The 18,408-nt window shown below is 41.9% G+C and overlaps 2 protein-coding genes across 3 annotated transcripts; both read left to right on the top strand.

The window, feature by feature from the left end:
* Positions 1–13: 13 nt before the first annotated feature.
* NDUFS3 (NADH:ubiquinone oxidoreductase core subunit S3) lies at positions 14–6,589 on the top strand. 2 transcript variants are annotated; one of them, XM_053386043.1, is made up of 7 exons: positions 14–156; positions 1,573–1,635; positions 2,149–2,246; positions 2,518–2,667; positions 3,671–3,796; positions 5,214–5,333; positions 6,315–6,589. In XM_053386043.1, the coding sequence occupies exons 1-7, from the start codon at positions 114–116 to the stop codon at positions 6,480–6,482; spliced, it is 768 nt and encodes a 255-aa protein (XP_053242018.1). In that variant the 5' UTR covers positions 14–113; the 3' UTR covers positions 6,483–6,589. The 2 variants fall into 2 exon arrangements, with proteins under 2 accessions (XP_053242018.1, XP_053242028.1); XM_053386053.1 differs by lacking the exon at positions 14–156 and adding an exon at positions 550–574.
* A 2,267-nt stretch (positions 6,590–8,856) lies between these two features.
* Positions 8,857–18,324, top strand: FAM180B (family with sequence similarity 180 member B). The gene is made up of 3 exons (XM_053385908.1): positions 8,857–10,047; positions 14,668–14,735; positions 16,936–18,324. The coding sequence occupies exons 1-3, from the start codon at positions 9,960–9,962 to the stop codon at positions 17,392–17,394; spliced, it is 615 nt and encodes a 204-aa protein (XP_053241883.1). The 5' UTR covers positions 8,857–9,959; the 3' UTR covers positions 17,395–18,324.
* Positions 18,325–18,408: the final 84 nt, after the last annotated feature.

The raw sequence follows: 18,408 nt of genomic DNA, 5'->3' as shown, positions 1-18,408 counted from the left end.
ACGCAGCGCTTTCTGCTACGTCGGACCAATAGGAGAGAGCGCTCGATGGCGCGCGTGCGCCTTACGAGTCCGCTCGGTGTCCTTGTGAGGCTGCGGACCCTAAGCAGGCTAAGATGTTAGCGGCCGCGCTAGGACTGGCTCGGGCCGGCCTGAGAGGTGAGCCTGCGACTTGGCGGAGTCTGTTGGGAGGAGGAGACTGAGGGCTTCCCCTCTGAAGTGGCTGTGGCCGTTGCTGGTGAGGGGAGGCTGGGGGGTTGTCTGCAGAGGGCATAGCCTCCTTTCCTCCCTCCTTCCTAAAGGATCCTGGGAGCTGTAGTTCCCTCAGGAGGGGGCCGGCCTCTGCAGCGGTGTTCTCAGCTCTCTCGCAAAACCACAGTTCCCAGAATGCTTTGGAGGGCGCCATGATGGGGAAAGCGATGCAAAACAGTTGGCATTCTGCCCTACGATTCACCTCCTCCTGCTGTCTCCGCCGCCACCGCACACTTTGCTCCCCGAAATCCTGGTTTAGCTTATGCCAAATAAATGGACAAACCACAAAACGAGCGCACGGGTCAATACTTACCGAGCTAGATGGGTCAGTTATCGGTCTTGGCCCGAGGCAGTCCCTTGCTGGGTTTTTGGTTTTAAACTTTTCAGCAGCATCTGGAGGGACACTGGTAACTGCAGTTGATCCCTGTTTTTTAAAACAGTTCTCAGTGTGAGTTCACAGTGCAGTCCTTGGTTTTCTACAAGTGTAAGGAGAACCCTGCTGGATCAGCCCAAAGCCCCAGCTATAGTTCAGCATCCTGTTCTCACAGTGGTCAGCCAACCTATAGAAACCCTGCAAGCATCTTACACCACTAGCAGTACCCAGTAATTAGTGCTCCACTTAAAAAAAAAATACACAGAAGGGATCTATATGAAATCCACACATGCTGTCATCACACAATAAAATCTATACATAGGTTTTTAAACAATTTTAAAATAATTCTTAAGGGTGGTATAAAAATATAAGAAATAAAAATAAAATAAGGTATTTCCATTTATTTATTATATTTGTATACCACAATTAATCAAAAGATGAAAAGATCTTACGTATAGGTGTTAGTAAAATGTGGAGCAGGCCTGATATAGGTGTTTCTAAGTATTATTTTGGGCCCCGAGTATGTGTATCCTAGTCAGCAGCTTCCTGCTGAGCAGAACAGTAGACTTCAATCTTTTCAGACCTAGGAACCACTTTTAACCCAAACAGTCATTTGGGGAACCATTCCTTAACCTTTTACTATATATTTGCATGGTGGTAGTGCTCCTATTGCGATATACTTCAGTAGAAGACCAGTGCTATAGATGCTATGTTTCAGCACTCCATTCTAAACTAGATTATCTTGACTGCAATCCTACTCACAATTGGTCTGCTTAAATACCTTTAATTCCATGTTTATTACTGCTTGCAGAAATGTATATTAATGTACCATCTTGCTTTTATTATTTCTACATTTTTATGGTATATTTGAAGCTACTTCTTTGTGGAGATCAGTAGATGCCATGGCTGTAAATAATGGCAATTTAACACTTTCCCCACTCTCTTTATAGTTACCGGGCGATCTGCAATACTACTGCAAGCTCGGTTTGAAGGGAATACTGCTGTGACTCAACGTAAGTCTGACTTGCTTAGTGTTTGACCAACTCATCCTTTACTTTGCATTACAATAAGTACAGTTTTGTTAAGTGAAAACTATGTACCACCTGATTGTAAGCGGATGAAGTTTGATGTTAAAAAGGACATGTGCAAATGACTTCATCTCATTCATCCTTAAGTTCCTGGTAAACTTAATATTTATAGAGGCTCCCTGATTTCTGAGACAATGCTATCTGTTTTGTGGACACTGAATGCTTACTAGGCATTATATTATCTGTCAGGCATGCACTAATCTGCTATAGATTTTGAATAATTACGTTTCCTATAGCGCTGATTGGCCCACTCCCCCCCCAAAAAATAACCCCCCACACAGCAGAAAAGTTAATGGTACAATAGGTATATCTGACCATGTTGACCAGTGTTGAACTGCTCCCATCCCTGTGATAGCAGTTGGAATAACATTGAGCTGGCTTTCGCTATGAGCTGGTGCTGTTCTTTTTAGAATTCACCACTGTAAACTTTCTTTTCAGCTACTGTTAGACCAAAGGATGAAGTGACACAAAAGCAGCTGTGTGCTTTTGGAGAATATGTGGCTGAAATTCTGCCCAAGTATGTTCAACAAGTCCAGGTGGGTTCCACCAACTGTATCATTCTCTCTTGAAACTGTAATAGGCAGTACTAAGCCTTTTTTCTGAAAGCTAATGAGTGCTACAAGGAGCTGGAAAGGTATACAATTGTTCCTTGGTCTGCTGTTATGCAGCCTGAACAGCTTACAGTTTACAACACATCTATTTGGAAGTCATTTCATTGGTTTTAATGAGATTTCTATCTAAGTATGTGTTCTTAGAATTTGGATGAAATTGATCCATAGAAAATTTTACTATTTCTCATTTTAACAGGTGACATGTTTCAACGAGCTAGAAATCTTAATTCATCCAGATGGGATCATTCCAGTTTTGACCTTTCTTAAAGATCACACCAATGCCCAGTTCAAAAACTTAGCTGATCTGACGGCGATCGATGTTCCATCTCGACAGAACCGCTTTGAGGTAGGAGCTGCTCTTCAAGCTATGCTACAAAGAATATTCTAAGGAAGACGCAGTCTTCCAAAAAAATTCACATGGCTAAACAAGAATGTGAGAGTATCCTAGTTTCCCCCCATGTTGGTGCCCTCAGTTTTGCTGACTGCCTTGGCTTTATGCTCACCGACTACTAGTATATTACTTCTGGGTTACTTTCTCAGTTTTTGTTCTGCTGATCTATGTAGTCGCTGATCTAGAAATGGTGGTTGTGCTTAACAGTGTGATGTTAGTGACATTTGTTTTGGGAGAGAATTCTGTTGCTTAAACAGCTAATTGACCTGCTTAGTCATCAAGCATTGTCTTGGGAAGCACCAGCACCTTTTCCAGAAGGGGATACTTATAAATATACCTGAAAATATATTAGTTTGACAGAAGGGAAGCTATAATTTGCTTGTGGGACCCTCTTAGTAACAGCAGCTGACAGCTCTGTACAGTTCAACAGAGTTATAACTTCTTTTTTCTTTGCCTCAACCATGTTAAAATAGTCACACATATATACTGTAAATGTCTTCATAGATTGACCTAAATATAGCAATTCAAATTCTTCTCTAGCTCAGATTAGTTTAAATTGTGTTTCATCAGTGTAATACAATATCCGACTGAACAAAATGTATTTAAATTTGCATCACATTTCATCCATGTTGTGGGTTTGTAGTACTTCTGGCCACAGTGCTACAAACTTTGACAGATGGGCTCTTAAGAAATCTGTAAATCTTGGGAATAAACCAGAGATATATGATCATTATCAGAAGTAGCCATTTCTTCATGTATAGAAAAGACCTTTTGTTGCATATACTGTTAGCTTTGGAAATCATTTCACCATTAATGAACTTTTAAAAAATGTTTTTCCCCTGTGTCTTTTTTAATGTGGCTGTACTATAATCATACACGTTATCCTTTTTTGTGATGTCACAATCTGATAATTGGTACTAATACATGACAATGCTGTTTTTTTACCTTTTCCTTTTAGATTGTCTATAATCTCTTATCCATAGCCTATAATTCCCGGATTCGTGTGAAAACATATACTGACGAATTGACACCCATTGAATCAGCAGTCCCAGTGCACCAAGCAGCAAACTGGTATGAAAGAGAGGTAAGCTGCAAGGTGGTTGACATTTGGGAAGAGGGGACAGATCTGGTATGTTTTCTTGGAAGAAGAGAGAGCCCACTGTTTAATATGAGTTGAACACAGTCACTGTGGCCCAGGTTGCCCTAAAGGGCCTGGTGCTGCTCGCAGTTTTCTGTGTGCACATTCCTTTTCTGCAGACATCACATTCTGTCCCTTTTGGCTCAATGGCCCTTTAGGTGTTGATCAGTAATCACTCCTTCCCAGTGACATTATCTCAATTCTATAGGCCTTAAGGTCCTGGATAACTTCTGTTTGGCATTATTTGGAGAGTGTTTGTTGCCATTTCTGGACAATTGAAACCACTTAGATGTTTTATTACAACCAAGCAGCATATAAGTGATGTAAAATAGTAGAGTTCAAGCAAGTGATTGATGTATTTTTAAATCTTCAGCATTTATACAATTGAATCTCACTTGCTGCCTTGCCTATGAGGTGTCTCAGCCAACTAGCAATGAGTGCCTGATGCTTTGTATTTGTGAGGTAATAAAACTGTTCATATAAATCGGTCCAAGCTAGGTTTCAAAACTGCTATACTTTGTAAAAGGCAAAAAATTTATACAACCTGAGGAGAAGTCAGGGAGAAACTTTGGAAGAATGATTTGAAGTTTACTGCATGCTACACACTGAAAGAAAACTATATGAAAATGATCCATAGATGGTATCTAACTCTGTGTAGATTGGCTAAAATGTATAATGTAGAATTGGATTTGTGTTGGAAATGTAAAGAAGTAGAAGGAACTTTATTTCATATGTGGTGGGCATGCAAAAATGTAAAAGAATATTGGGAAATGATATATAATGAGATGAAAAAAACGTTCAAAACAGCATTCCAGGGGGGAAAAACCAGAGGCATTTTTGTCAGGAATTATTCAGACAGGGGTTCCTAGGAATCAGAAAAAAGTATTCAGTTACGCAACAACAGTGGCTTGGATCTTGCTAGCTCAAAAATGGAAAGTGAGGGTTGTCTCCAGCAAGGAGGATGGGCAACTTAAGATGTTAGAATATGCAGAGTTAGTGGGTCTAACAAGTAGAATAAGAAAATAAAAAGAACAGGTATTCAAGGAGGAGTCGAAAATTTTTGTCGGGTATATTGAAAATAATTGTGAACGATTGAAAACGCTGGCAGTATTAAAGTAAATTCAACAGTATGATAAATATTGAAGTGATGTAAGATAGGAAAATAGAATTAGATGGATATATCAAAATATGGAGGAATGGTGGGAAAGTTATATAAACCTTGGAAGGGGAGGGAAGTCAATAAATATGTGGTATAATAAAATATCTTTAATTTGTAATGTAAAATTTGAATATATATATATCTATATATATGACCAAAATTGATATACCTTGCCGTTTCTTTACTTGATTCCCATATTCATAGGTTTGGGATATGTATGGAGTGTTCTTTGCTAACCACCCTGATCTGAGGCGAATCCTCACAGACTACGGGTTTGAAGGTCATCCCTTCCGGAAGGACTTCCCTCTTTCTGGATATGTGGAGGTATGAGCATTTGGAAAAGCTAGACTCAACTGCAGAATCCTTCCAGAGGCCCAGAATGGCAAGGTGGTTCAAGTGTTGGACTAGGACCTGAAAGAGAGAGAGCATGGTTCGAATCAGCTTGGAAGCTCAAGGAGGTCCTGTAGGCCAGTCAGCAGCTCTCAGCCTAATTCTCACAGGGTTGTGGCAAGGATATAATAGGGATGGGGAGAAGCATGTATGAGCTCTGTTGCTGAAAGGTGGGATATAAATGTAATATTAAATAAACATCAAACCCTATAACATTGATGTCTTATTCTGCTGTACATGCAACAGAGAATGCAAGAAAAGGGAAAGGAAGCTCACCTGTTTGTCCATATCTTCTCTTTGATATTTGTTCATTAGCCTCCTTAGGGCAATGGTTCTTCTGTTGCATGTTGTACTCTTGGTCTGTGAGTTCCTATTTTGCAGGGATGAAGTCATGTCCTTCATCCTCAGAAGGGACATTGAATCTGCTGGCAGTGCTTTTGATTGTGGCGGGTGGGTGGGTTAACCCTTTCCTGCCTGGTCTTCTGTCCTGTGACCAAAAGTCCATGCATTAAGCACCCTTCGAGACATGCCTTTGATTAAGTGCCTTTGATGCTACATAATATAATGTCCTGAGAATCCTACACTTTATGACTTCTGGGCCCACAAACCAAAAGGCTGTACTTCCACTTGAGAAGCTTTAGCACAGGCATAGGCAAACTCTGCCCTCCAGATGTTTTGGGACTACAACTCCCATCATCCCTGACCACTGGTCCTGTTAGTTAGGCATGATGGGAGTTATAGATTTGGAGATACTGCTTTTATCGCCTAACTGGAAAATTTAACTAACTGGAAAATTTACTGTTGATCTAAGCAACCTACAAACGAGGAGGAAGCTTAATTCTAAAATTCCAGATACGTTTTTGTAGTTGACCGCCATCACCATTGCTCATCTTAATGCCTTTTCTCCTCCTTCAGGTCAGGTATGATGATGAGGTGAAGCGAGTGGTGGCAGAGCCTGTGGAGCTGTCTCAGGAGTTCCGCAAATTTGATCTGAACAGTCCCTGGGAGACTTTCCCTGCCTATCGCGAGGCTCCGCAAACCATCAAGATAGAGGCGGGAGAGAAGAAAGGAGATGAGAAATAGCAGCAGGAAGGAAGGAGAGGAAGCCAGAGACATCCCTGTGTCACCATCTTCCTGTTTGATCTAAGTATTTATATATATTAAATATCAATAAAAAAAACTTGACATAAGGTTTTTTGTCTGTCTGATATGTGCGGGAAATGCAGCTTTCAGACTGGCTATGAAACATGCATAAGGTGTTATTAATATCCACAAGATTGGAGCAGGGTTCAAGGTATACAAAGGAGCAGCAGTACAAAGAACTGGGGAGGTCATGTTTTTTGTTTTTTGTTTTAAAAAGAGCACTAACTATGTGAACAGTAGACTCTTCTTCCTTGGAAAGAAACAAAAACCTCAAGAAAGAAGGAGATATTCCATGCTTTATGACCATCAACTGTTTGCAAGCACAGACCCTCAGTTGCCAAGAGACACTGCAGGCACCAAAGTTCCAGCCTTGCTTTTTCACTTTTGGTAAAAGGCTCCATCCTAGAATTATTGAGTACTCTGCGTACTGGAAAACTGATATTTTTTTGTTGAAACAAGCAAAACGGGTCTCATCCAACTGCTAGTGCAGCAGACTTCCACGTGCACAATGGAACTTCCCTTCCTCTCCCCTGTGCCCCCCACCCACCCTCAAAATATCCAGAAAGACCCTCAAGCCGATTTTGAGGCTATGGGGGAGCAGAGAGTAAGGAGAAGTCCCATGGAACTCTTCCCACAAGGTCTGTTGGATTGTTAGGCCTATTTGTGTGTCTTCAAACAAACTGGTCACGCAGGTGCTGTTGGAGGACACTGGCAGCAGTTTCTGTGGGTTATTGAGAAATTCTCTAGGCCATCAAGTTGCATACATTTTATTAATGTATATGCCAATTCACTTGTGACCCCCCCCCCATATGCTGCAGTAAATGTGACCGCAAGCATATGGCTTTGTTACTAAATAATGAATGTGGCCATAAAGGAGGCTGCTCCTTAAAATGTGGAACAATATGAGTTGTGGTTTTCTGGTTGTCCCTCTACTGAGAATAAACATTAAGCACCAAAAATGAGCTAAACACTCCACAGAAGAAAGGCATAGATCGTTGCAGGGCTTAGGACAGGAATGGGGAGGCTGTGGCCTTCTGGATGTTGTTGGACCCCCAGTTCTCACCAGCCCCAGCCAACATGGCTAATAGTCAGGGATGGTGGGAATTGCGGTCCAGAAACATCAGGAGGCCCACAGATTCCCCATCCTTGAGCATAGGCTGTAACATAGAGGACCGGGTGTGATAGAAGGGGGGAGAATGAGCGGGTGGAGGGCTGCAAACAATAGATTTAATTTGACCTCAGATATATTATATGGAAGGTTTCCTTTCTTGAGGGTTTGAACCCAGAACAATGTTTGGAATCCAGATGTTTTAAGCTTTTGTTCTAGTTAAATTGCATTTGTTTAAAAAAAGCTGCTGTTGCAGCAGTATGGGGGATTTCTGAGAGACAACAGAAGTTGTGCCAAAGCTCACTGCAGAGATTTGAGCAGCTGGAGTTCAGCACACGTGGAGCTAATCAGCTGCAGAGTGCTTTCCACTTTGCATTGGAGGGAGTAGGGTGGGTGAATCTTACCAAACATCTTCCCCTTTTCTAGATAATGGGGAGCATTTGCCATTTTCCTTACAATGGATTTGTGCCTTTGCAACATTTTGCAGATTGTCAAGAATTACTGGAGTGAACTTAAATGATAAGTCCAGGGCCATTTTTGATGTTTCAGCGATCCTTTGTCAACAAGACATGTTCTAGAAGTTGCTCACATGCACCTCTAAGTAGTACCCAATTTGGTAAAATTTCCAGAAAACTGGCATAGATGCAATGAATCGAACTCCATGGATTAGTGTGTGCTTAGACCTGTTTTGGATTCTTTATGGAAAGAAGGGTAGAGTTAAGATACTGTGGCACTTTTATTGTCTCTCTCCCTAATGTGAGGAAGAACAGATTCAGCCTGTGGAGGCCCCAAACCTGAAAATGATACAGTAGCTAGGAAAGATGGAAATGAAGAGGATTGTGGGCCACAATAGTGTTTTGACTGCTGGTGTTTTTACAGGTCTGAAATACACACAACATCAAGGCCCTCTAGATATTGGTGTATCAATATGGGATTTGGGTTGTATTTCAACACTGCACAAGTGGATTACCATTTGCACACTGGCACTACCCTCCCTCTCCTTCCTCTGAATGCTGCCCTATCTGCTGCCCTCTGGGATACATGTTGAGGGTGCATGAGGGGGCTGCATGGGAGAGGAAGGGGGAATTCCATTGCACATGCAAACGTCTGTTGTGCAAAGTGAACCACAGCATTGGGTCAAACTTGATAAGCTTTTGATATTGGTACAAGGGGGAAAAACTGGGTAAGTGCAGAAAGTTTCTTACCAGTCCCCCACTCCATGAAATTATTTAAATGTATAGAATCCAGCAACCCTTTTAAAACATTGGGATGGTGCTAAAAGAGAGAGATTCTATAGCAGGAGATGGGAAACCTGAGGCCCTCTGGTTGTTGGCTCCAGCTCCCATCAGCCCCAGCCCACACAGCCAATGATCAGGGACAATGGGATATGTAGTCCCAACAACAATTGGAGTGACATAGTGGATTTGCAGGATTATAGGTCATAAATCCTGTTTTTCCTGAAATCCAGGGGTGTGGGTGGGGAAGTGCTGTGGAAAATTCCTATGAATGGCTGAAACGGATGATAATGCCAAACTTATTAAAACTGGCCCTCCCATGTGGAGATAGCTGGCTGATGGAGACGGTTGGGTATGTGTTGGTTTCTGACAGGTCACTGTACTCCTCTTTCCCCTCCAAGAGCAACGGAGTTGAAGAAATGACCTTTCTTTCCTCTCTGCTGAATACTTTCTGGCATAGATTTGCCAGCCCCACCCTCCTGTGGCATGTCAGAATTTCTGTTGGATTTCAGTGCTGGAAAGCAAACTTTGAGGGGGGAAAGAATGACTTGAAGCAAAATGAAACAAGCTGCACTTCCATTGTCCTTCAGGCAGCATCAATGGGCCTTTCTAAGGAGGACTAGTTCATGGCCATGCACGTTTCAAATTGTCAGTATAAATCCTTGGTTATTAAGAGCATGTTCTTTCTTTCCTTAAAAGCTCGCAGCTGGTTGGGGGAAGGGGTAGAATCATAAAGTCTTAACCTGGCGAGCCAAAAACCAAATAAGGAACAGCCCGATGCTCCAAGTGGAAATAAATGGGACTTGCCTTGGCAGAGCATTTGGAGAATCTGGAGCCTGAGCCTTCAAAGTTTTTTTCTTTTCTTTTTCTTTTGCATTATGATGGAAACTATCTGTTAGGAACTGGGAATTGAACTGGAAGCCCTTCCCTGGGCTGGAATTGGAGAAAGGCCAGCTGTCTCAGCAGCAACTTCTTGGACTGTAAAGAGAGGAGAAAGAAACTACACAGCAGTAAACAACTTCAGGTTCACCCAAAGCGTTTTATCTGCAGAAAGGGGTAAGGAGTCTTCCTGACATGGCCCAGATGCTGCAGCTGCACTTTGGAACATGCCTGTGGGCGGCTCTGATGCTCTGTGTGTTTGCAGGATCCCGGAGACAGACAGGTAGGAAGCTCACCCACAACTGGAGAAGGCTGCTCTGCAGTGGGCAGCCAATATATTTCTGTTATTATCAATGCAACCGTTCGGGCTATTTTGTGCATGAGTACCAGTGGAGGGTTTTCCATGGGCTTCTTGCAGGACTAAAGTTATCTGATAAAACTCAAGAAAGGATTGCTACTGTGCCAAAGAAAGTAAGTCAGGATCTTCCTAGAGTGAGACAGTTAAACAGACACAGATACTTTGTACTAAGTTTTCACACACCCCTTTCACATACTTTCTAAGGAATGCTATAAGTATCAATGACTTTTCCTCTGTTTAATCTCTGAAACAAGCATCTGTTTGTATGGGACACTCATGCAGCTCTTCTCTCTTGGAATTAATAGCATGTTCACATCACCTGGGAATTTTCCAGGAGCCTTCAAACATAGGTAGTAGTTGTGAGGCAGGTGCTTTGTGAGAAAATCTTGACTTTAATATTATTTTTGCAGTGGCTGCTGTATTCTGCTTCCAATTGCTGCTCGCACTGTTGCATTCACAAAATGGCAAATGGTTTTTGACTAACAATTCCAGAGAGGGCTAGTTTCTGACTGGTCTATTTATATATTGAATTTCAGTAGCCGTTTTCTTGATACCTCACTCTCAGAAGCAGGAGTTTGAATTTACCGTAGTGACATGATTGTGTTGGTAAGGTAATCAAATGTGAAGTTGCCAGATCCTGGTTAGGCAAGCAGCTCTTGTTCCTTAAAAAAAGTGGCAGGGTTATTTATTATTATTATTATTATTATTATTATTATTATTATTATTATTATACTTCACTACAAGGATTAAGTTAAATGTTAAAGGTTAAGTTACAACAATTTAAAATACAGCTGTCTAAAACAAACCACATTCACAATAATTGGATGGGTCCCAAAAACATACACCTCGGGTGGCAATGGCCAGGGGAAAAGCAATATTTTTAAAGGTAGCACAAAATAGGGCTTTTCATATCATTTACTGAAGGCATAGGATGCCTGCCACTGCCAACAGAACTTTTTTCTTTTTAAAGGCTTGGAAGTCACTTGGGTGAACTCAACAAAGCAGATGTTGAGAACTATACTACCTTCACTATTAGTGTTATTTTAATGGAATATTTCTGTTCCTGCCTGTCAGTCTCAAAAGACTTCCTGAATTATGTATTATGGAGAAATGAAATGCAGCTGCAATCTGAGCTTTAATCCAAAATTGAAGACAGATGGCTTTGATCAGGAGACTGCAACCTGGCTAGAGGCATCATCTTTTCTAAGCAAAAGTGCACAGCGTCATTCTCCAAGCAACTTCTGTGAGTTTTTCTCCATGGCTCTGGGGAGAATTACTCTAGAAGGGAAAGCTGGAAGCTGTCTACAATAAGGAAAGCTACAGAAACAGCAGATGTTCTATTTCTTGCAGGCACCTCCTTAGCTTAATCTAATAATCCCAATGATGAAATTCAGAAAATACATTTCTAGAGCAAGCCTAACGTCTATTTTAGTTCTTATCTTGCCTCTGTGAGTTGAGAACCTTAACTTTTTACATCTGTGCCAAAGATGAAAATATTGTAGATCAGGAGTTCCCACTGGCTTTTTCATTCCAACAATACACTGAGCCTCTCTGTGCCTTATTCCCAAGGGTACTTGCCTAGTTTATATATATCATTACACTCCACTTTACATCCCTGGCTTTTTAGAGCCTGTCAATCTCCTTCCCTCCCGCCTCATGGCTTTCAGAATTAACCTTTATATCATTGCATTTTGTATGTTTTCCTATTCTAATTACACACATTACAAAATAACTCAAAATTTAAATAAATATAGAAAGGTAGAAAGTTTCTAATTACAAGACTTCAAACAACCCTGCTAGTGATGTTAGTTGCTTACAATAATCTTTCAGATATCGTATAAATTTACTCCAGTCCTTTTGAAATGTTTGATCTTGTTGGTTTTCGATTTTTCCTGTCAGCTTCGTGAGTTCTGCAAAGTCCATCATCTTCAACTGCCACTCTTGTTGGTACTGTGTTGCATGCATAAACAGTCTTTTATCTTCCCTTAGTATCTCTTCGCCAACTATACCCAATAAAAAGGCTTCTGGTTTTTTAACAAAAGTATTTTTAAACAGTTTCTTTAAATCGTTATGGTATATATCATTTCCCAGAAAGCCTTTACCACTTTACAAGTCCACCACATGTGGTAAAAGATACCTTCCTTTTCTTTACATTTCCAGCACTCATTAGTTCTTGTCTTATACATTTTGGCAAGTTTAGCTGGTGTTAAATACCATCTATACATCATTTTCATAACATTTTCTTTAAGTGCGCTGCATGGAGTAAAATTAATATCTTCCTTCCATAACCTTTCCCATGATTCTAATTGAATATTGTTTCCAATATCTTTAGCCCAATGTATTATCACAGTTTTAACCTCTTCATCTTTGGTACGCCATTCCAGGATACTTGCCTAGTTTTGGACTCCACAGTATAATGCACTCTAGACCTGCTTCTATATGCAACTCCACTTGCAAAATATGGCCTGGTGCTGCCTCCCACAGTCCCTAGCAAAGAAATCTGGGAACAGCTGAACTGTTGGGTTTGGGGGCTTGTGGCCCTTCATTCATTGGTGAAATGCAACTCCATCATTCTTGAGCACTCACAATGTTTGCTGCAGCTGATGGAAGTTGTACTTCACCAACATCTGGAGGGCCACGGGGCCCCCACTTCTGGTCTAGCCTACGGGTTGTAGCAATGGAGCGCACGAGTCCCTGCCAGGGGAAAATGCAGGATATAAATAAATATATAATAATGCCTAAACAGAGAAAAATATTAAATGCAGAACCAGCTAAGTATGAATACATAAAATAATGAGATAAGACTTCAGTATAACTTAGCATGTTAAGTTAAAACAATATACAACAACATGAAATGGAGGAAGTTCCGTGACCTTTAAACAGGCTACCTCACTTACAGCAAATTTCATTCTTTTGAACAAAATAGTTCCAAGTTTTACTGTGATCATTGCAGTATACTTTATTAGCTTTATCAGCCCGCAGCAGAGGCTGGTCCACTGGGGCTACTGGGGCACAGACCTCCCACTGAAAATGCCAAATAACAACAACAACAACAACAACAACAACAACAACTTCTTTTATTTATACCCTGTCCTCCCCGGCCAGAGCCAGGTTCAGGGCGGTTAACACCAATAAAATCACAGAAAAACATAATAGGGGAAAAAGAGAGAGGGAAAAAAACACCCCAATTTAAAATACAGGTTAAAATGCAATTTAAAATGCAGCCTCATTTTAAAGTAGCCAATAAATCAAGACCATAAGGGGAGGGAAACATAAGGGTCAGACTGAGTCCAAACCAAAGGCCAGGCAGAACAGCTCTGTCTTGCAGGCCCTGCGGAAAGATGTCAAGTCCCGCAGGGCCTAGTCTCTTGTGACAGAACGTTCCACCAAGTCGGGGCCAGTACTGAAAAGGCCCTGGCCCTAGTTGAGACCAATCGAACCACCTTGTGACCTGGGACCTCCAAAATGTTGTCATTTGTGGACCTTAAGGTCCTCCGCAGGGCAGAATAATAATAATAATAATAATAATAATAATAATAATAATAATACTCCCCCAAATCTCTAAGCCAAGCAGTCTTTCCTGTTCCACACACATGGTGGGGGGGTCACATGTCAGTGGTGGGTGGAGTCAGAGGCAGAAGTGGGTGGAAGAATGGATGTGATGCTTGGCTTTACACAGCACAATCCAGCCTTGCAAAAACCAGAGTCACATGTCTCTCTGTCCCGATGAGAATGAGGCATTATTGCAGAGCAAGCAACACACTCCAGTCAGACAAAGCACCCAGAAGGGTGCAGAAGTAGGGCAAGTGAGGAAGCCATTGTCTAGAGGAAATCCCTCAGGCCAGCTGAAAAGGCCTGGAGGGCCTGAGGTTCCCAACCCCTGACTTAGTCCAACCGGCTTTAAAAGGCCTGAAACTTATCGAAGGGGAAACCCTCTGGGAGGTTTATATGCAAGGACAGAGCCTCAGCCAGAGGCAGACTGCCTGTTGGAGTTGTGTATGAGGAAGCTAGGAGAGAACAAGACCATGATGAAGTAAATATCAAAGCTATCCTCTGATTGTTAAATAAATGAAACAACATGATATTGAAGAAATTTGACATCTGTCTTTACTGGTGCACCTGAGAGAACAAAACAGATTGTATCATTATTGCTCCCCATTTGTGGAATTACTTATCTTTAGGTGCCAGGTGAAAACGTTTCTCTTTTACAAGCTGTTTGACTGATAAACATTCTATGGCCTTTTAAATGTGTTTCTGGGAAGTGGGTTATTAGTTTTGTTTTTGTTTTATTATGTATTTTGTGTTTTTATTTTGTATTTTTAAATTGTGAACCGCCCTGTGATCTTCATATAAAAAGTGGTATACATTTAAATAATAAAAATAATAATAAAGATTATTTTATAGTAAGTGTTATAACTGAGATTTTGACCTCAGGTTAATATTTAACACAAATTAAAAGAAATCTCAGAAAATCAGGCATATATATGAAGGAGAATAGGTGAAGAGATGTTGATTTAAATACCATTTTCTCTATTGTTTTTCCAGATGAACAAATTGACCTCCAGGATGCTGCAGATACAAATGGGGTTGAGAATGCTGGCATCATACTAGAGGTAAATTAGGCAAAAGCAAATCCACAAAGAAAAGGATGTGAGGTTCCTTCACCTTTGGCATGCCCTGCCGATATCACTGCAACAGCTCCAAGTTCTTGGTCTACAGCTACCCAGCCTTTCATTTTGTTGGTGCCAGGAGGAGAAGTGTGATTGTCATTGTGTAGGAACAAGGACACAGTTCTGCCCCTTCTTTAGTACTGAGGAATATGGCTGGGTTAGGTGTGAAGATGGTCACTGTGCATCTAGGAGCTTAGGAATCTACCATATACAGTGGTACCTCGGGTTAAGTACTTAATTCGTTCTGCAGGTCCGTTCTTAACCTGAAACTGTTCTTAACCTGAGGCACCACTTTAGCTAATGGGGCCCCCTGCTGCTGTCGCACCGCCAGAGCATGATTTCTGTTCTCATCCTGAAGTAAAGTTCTTAACCCGAGGTACTATTTCTGGGGTAGCGGAGTCTATAACCTGAAGCGTTTGTAACCTGAAGCGTATGTAACCTGAGGTACCATTGTACTGAGTTGGCAGCAGCTTTTGAGAGTGACTGGGGAAACCCAACCAGATGGGCAGGGTATAAATAAAGTATTATTATTATTATTATTATTATTATTATTATTATTATTATTATTATAACGTTTCATGCAGGGGACATTCCGAGCCCTACCTAGAGATGCCAGAGATTAAACTTGGGACCTTCTGCCAAGCAGATTCTCTACCACAGCAATTGGCTACTGTTACGAATGCTTGAGGCAAATTTCAAAATTTTTGTATAGGGTATGGTAGCAATGGCCCTCAATAACATTAGTGCTCTGATTTGTTTTCTCTTGGCTCTTCAGTTTCGACAGAGATCATTATACTGCACAATGCCTACCCCCCTTTTTTACAGCAGCTCCACATTACTAAAGATTTCAGGTTCTCTTTTACTTCAGCTAAGGCATCGGTTGAAGCTTCAGTGAGGAGAAATGGAACTCCCGAGAAACACTGTTTTCTGCTTATGTAAGCTATGGCCCACAAGATGGCAGCCTTGGGCTACTTCTGCTCATTAGACTGAGCTAGCTGGCTGGGCTGTAGAAAGGAGATATGGAAAGATTCTGAACTCTGATTGTGCAACAGGCCAGTTGAGTGACAGAGAACACATTCAGTACTGGGCTACCAACATTTGCTGTTTCACCACTTTTTTAAAAAGCAGTATTTCTTAAGGCGATAGTCTTCATCCTTCAGAACTGGAATCCACCATTAACCTTCAACAGGGAACCCATGCTTAATATTTATTCTCCCTCTGTATGTGTGAACCTTCCATACCCTTTCCTTTTTAAAAAATAATCTTAAATACACACACACCATTGCCACCCAAACGGGTGATATCAGTGATGCACTCTATTTATTATATTGGAGCACAATTCATTCTGAGGTCTCAAGCAGCCAGATGCAGATAGGTATCTGAGCAGTAATCTTTGCCTAATGTTCGTGAGCTTTGCTTAGCCTGTATCAGAACTTCCTGCCCTTATTTGTGTTGAAGAGCTAGAATCAGGAATGCAGGAAACAAATCTGCTCTAGGAGCAGGAATGATATGGTACTGGATAGTTCCACAATCCTACCATTGTGAGCAATATTCTCTTGATGATCCCTCACTCCATCTGCCATGCCTAGCAGTTTAAAAGACACCCAAGTTGGACAACATGCCTGTAGATGGGTACGGGCTATGCTGGAAAGGAAACTTTGGATAAGGAGTCACAGGACTAGAATGGAGTTAAAATTAATCTAGCTCTAGGCATGGGGAATTTGTGACCCTCCAGATGTTGTTGGACTTCACTACCTCAACGGTTAGGGATGAAGGGAACTATAGCTCAACAACATCTGGAGGTTGGTTCCCCATCCCTGCATTGGCCCAAAGATAGGACTTCCAAGTGTCCTTTTTATCACCAGTTATTTCTCATGAGCCAATCTAAACTGGATTGTAGATGCCGTGAATAGAGAAGAGTCCACAACAAGCCATTTGAATGGTGTCAGGAATAGTTTAATAACACTACCCAGATGATGCAAGCAAGTAAGTCAAGTCACATGCAACAATAGAAGACAAATTTTATCCTCCTGGCCATTAGCCACTCTGCCCTGAGCAAAAATTAATTCTTGAGCATGATCACTTCTTACCATAGAGAAAAAACTGTCTGCTGATCCTCACAATTCTATTCTTCTTCTTTCAGTTACTTTGGAGAGGAATTGAAATTATGGCCAATGAGACAATCAGGATTGAGGATGAGGAGTTTGCCTCTCTGCGTCCCACCAAGCGATTACTCCGGATTTTTCGGCATGAGATTCCAAAAAAGCCAGATGGGATTGAAGAGTACCTGGACTTCCTCTCACAGTCTGACACCCCTATAACTCCACAGGAATTCAAGAAGCTCATCTTTACCACTGTCTACTGTGCTTACCAAATTCGCTCCATTCAAGGCCTGGAGAAAAACCTCTGGATCAACCTTTTCTCTCAGCTGGTTATTGAAATACTCCGTGATCTCTGCAAACGATTCTGTTCGAAGGAATCTATGGATTCTGTTCAGCTTCTGGCCTCTAGGCCTTGGCCAGAAATGCCTGTCTATATTTCTGCACTGAAGAAATTCTACCGGTCTAGCCTAGCCAGGACCCAAAGAGACTCTCATCCATAAAGGAGAAATCTTGGTCCCTATAAGCCAAATTAATATGCAAATATATATATTTTAGGTTCATTCTCCAGGAATGTGCACAGGAGTGTCACTCTTCCTGTTTTCTTATCTCTGGTGTAGCTGCTGCTTAGCTTTTCACTGGATTTCTATGATTAGCATGTTGCTCAAGGCCTCTGCCCTGCGCTCTCTATAGGACATGCAGTTCAGATGGCACTTTGCTGTTGATTGGAATTGGGTTACTGAGGAACATGGAGTTACATGTCCCTGCTCTTGGCATTTTTATGTGTTACGCTGCAATTTTGTGTGTAGCGAAAATTACAAGAAACCAGATCCATGTTAAACACTAGGGAGATCTTATGAATTGTAAGAACTGTTTACCAACAGAACATGTATCTTCTTAGAAGGGAGCTTTTACGAAATTATGGACAAGCATCAGTTCAGGAGGTTTTATGTCAGAAAGAAAGTGAGGAGACTGAATGCCCAATGGGGCAGTCCTTCCAGCTTAGTGTTTCTTCTTGTATAACATAATATTCTTCAGGTACAGTGTACAATTTGCCCTAAAAGCCACTATGTCAGAAAAGGGTTAGTTTAGTTCTACCAGGTTTGGCATCCAGACAGTGGTTGAGCAAGCCGATTGGGCACCTGGGGTGGCGCGTGTGCCCTGTGCCCAGGGGCGGGGCCAGCCGCTCATGGGGGCACCGCGAGGCCTCCAAGGAGTCTGCCTGTCTCCTCCCACTAAGCCGCCCTACAGCTGAGGGGGAGGCAATGGGCGGACTGTTGGGGGCAGCGCTGGGCCTGCGGGCGCTTAAGCCACCGTGTCATTCCCAGAAGAGAAGCGTGGCTCAGGTGCACTGCGGGCCCTGCGCTGAGTGTCGCCCACCATTTTGTCACCCCCCTCAGTGGGGACACCCAGGGCGGGCCGCACCTACCGCACCCCCCAGACCGTTTGAAGGAAGCAGTTAGCAAATGTAATCACTCTGTTCCACGACCTGCAACTTTAACCACTGAATGTACCAT

Source organism: Podarcis raffonei, chromosome 1, assembly GCF_027172205.1.
Source record: "Podarcis raffonei isolate rPodRaf1 chromosome 1, rPodRaf1.pri, whole genome shotgun sequence".
Lineage (NCBI taxonomy): Eukaryota > Metazoa > Chordata > Lepidosauria > Squamata > Lacertidae > Podarcis > Podarcis raffonei.
Note: the sequence above shows the minus strand (reverse complement) of the source record. Positions and strands in the feature narration are given on the sequence as shown.

Bases quoted from the DNA above. Each gene is read 5' to 3' on its own strand.
- FAM180B (XM_053385908.1), top strand. From the start codon at position 9,960: ATGGCCCAGATGCTGCAGCTGCACTTTGGAACATGCCTGTGGGCGGCT. The intron at 10,048-14,667 runs GTAGGAAGCTCA...TTGTTTTTCCAG, and splicing joins AGGATCCCGGAGACAGACAG to ATGAACAAATTGACCTCCAG. The intron at 14,736-16,935 runs GTAAATTAGGCA...TTCTTCTTTCAG, and splicing joins ATGCTGGCATCATACTAGAG to TTACTTTGGAGAGGAATTGA.
- NDUFS3 (XM_053386043.1), top strand. From the start codon at position 114: ATGTTAGCGGCCGCGCTAGGACTGGCTCGGGCCGGCCTGAGAG. The intron at 157-1,572 runs GTGAGCCTGCGA...CTCTCTTTATAG, and splicing joins GGCTCGGGCCGGCCTGAGAG to TTACCGGGCGATCTGCAATA. The intron at 1,636-2,148 runs GTAAGTCTGACT...CTTTCTTTTCAG, and splicing joins GAATACTGCTGTGACTCAAC to CTACTGTTAGACCAAAGGAT.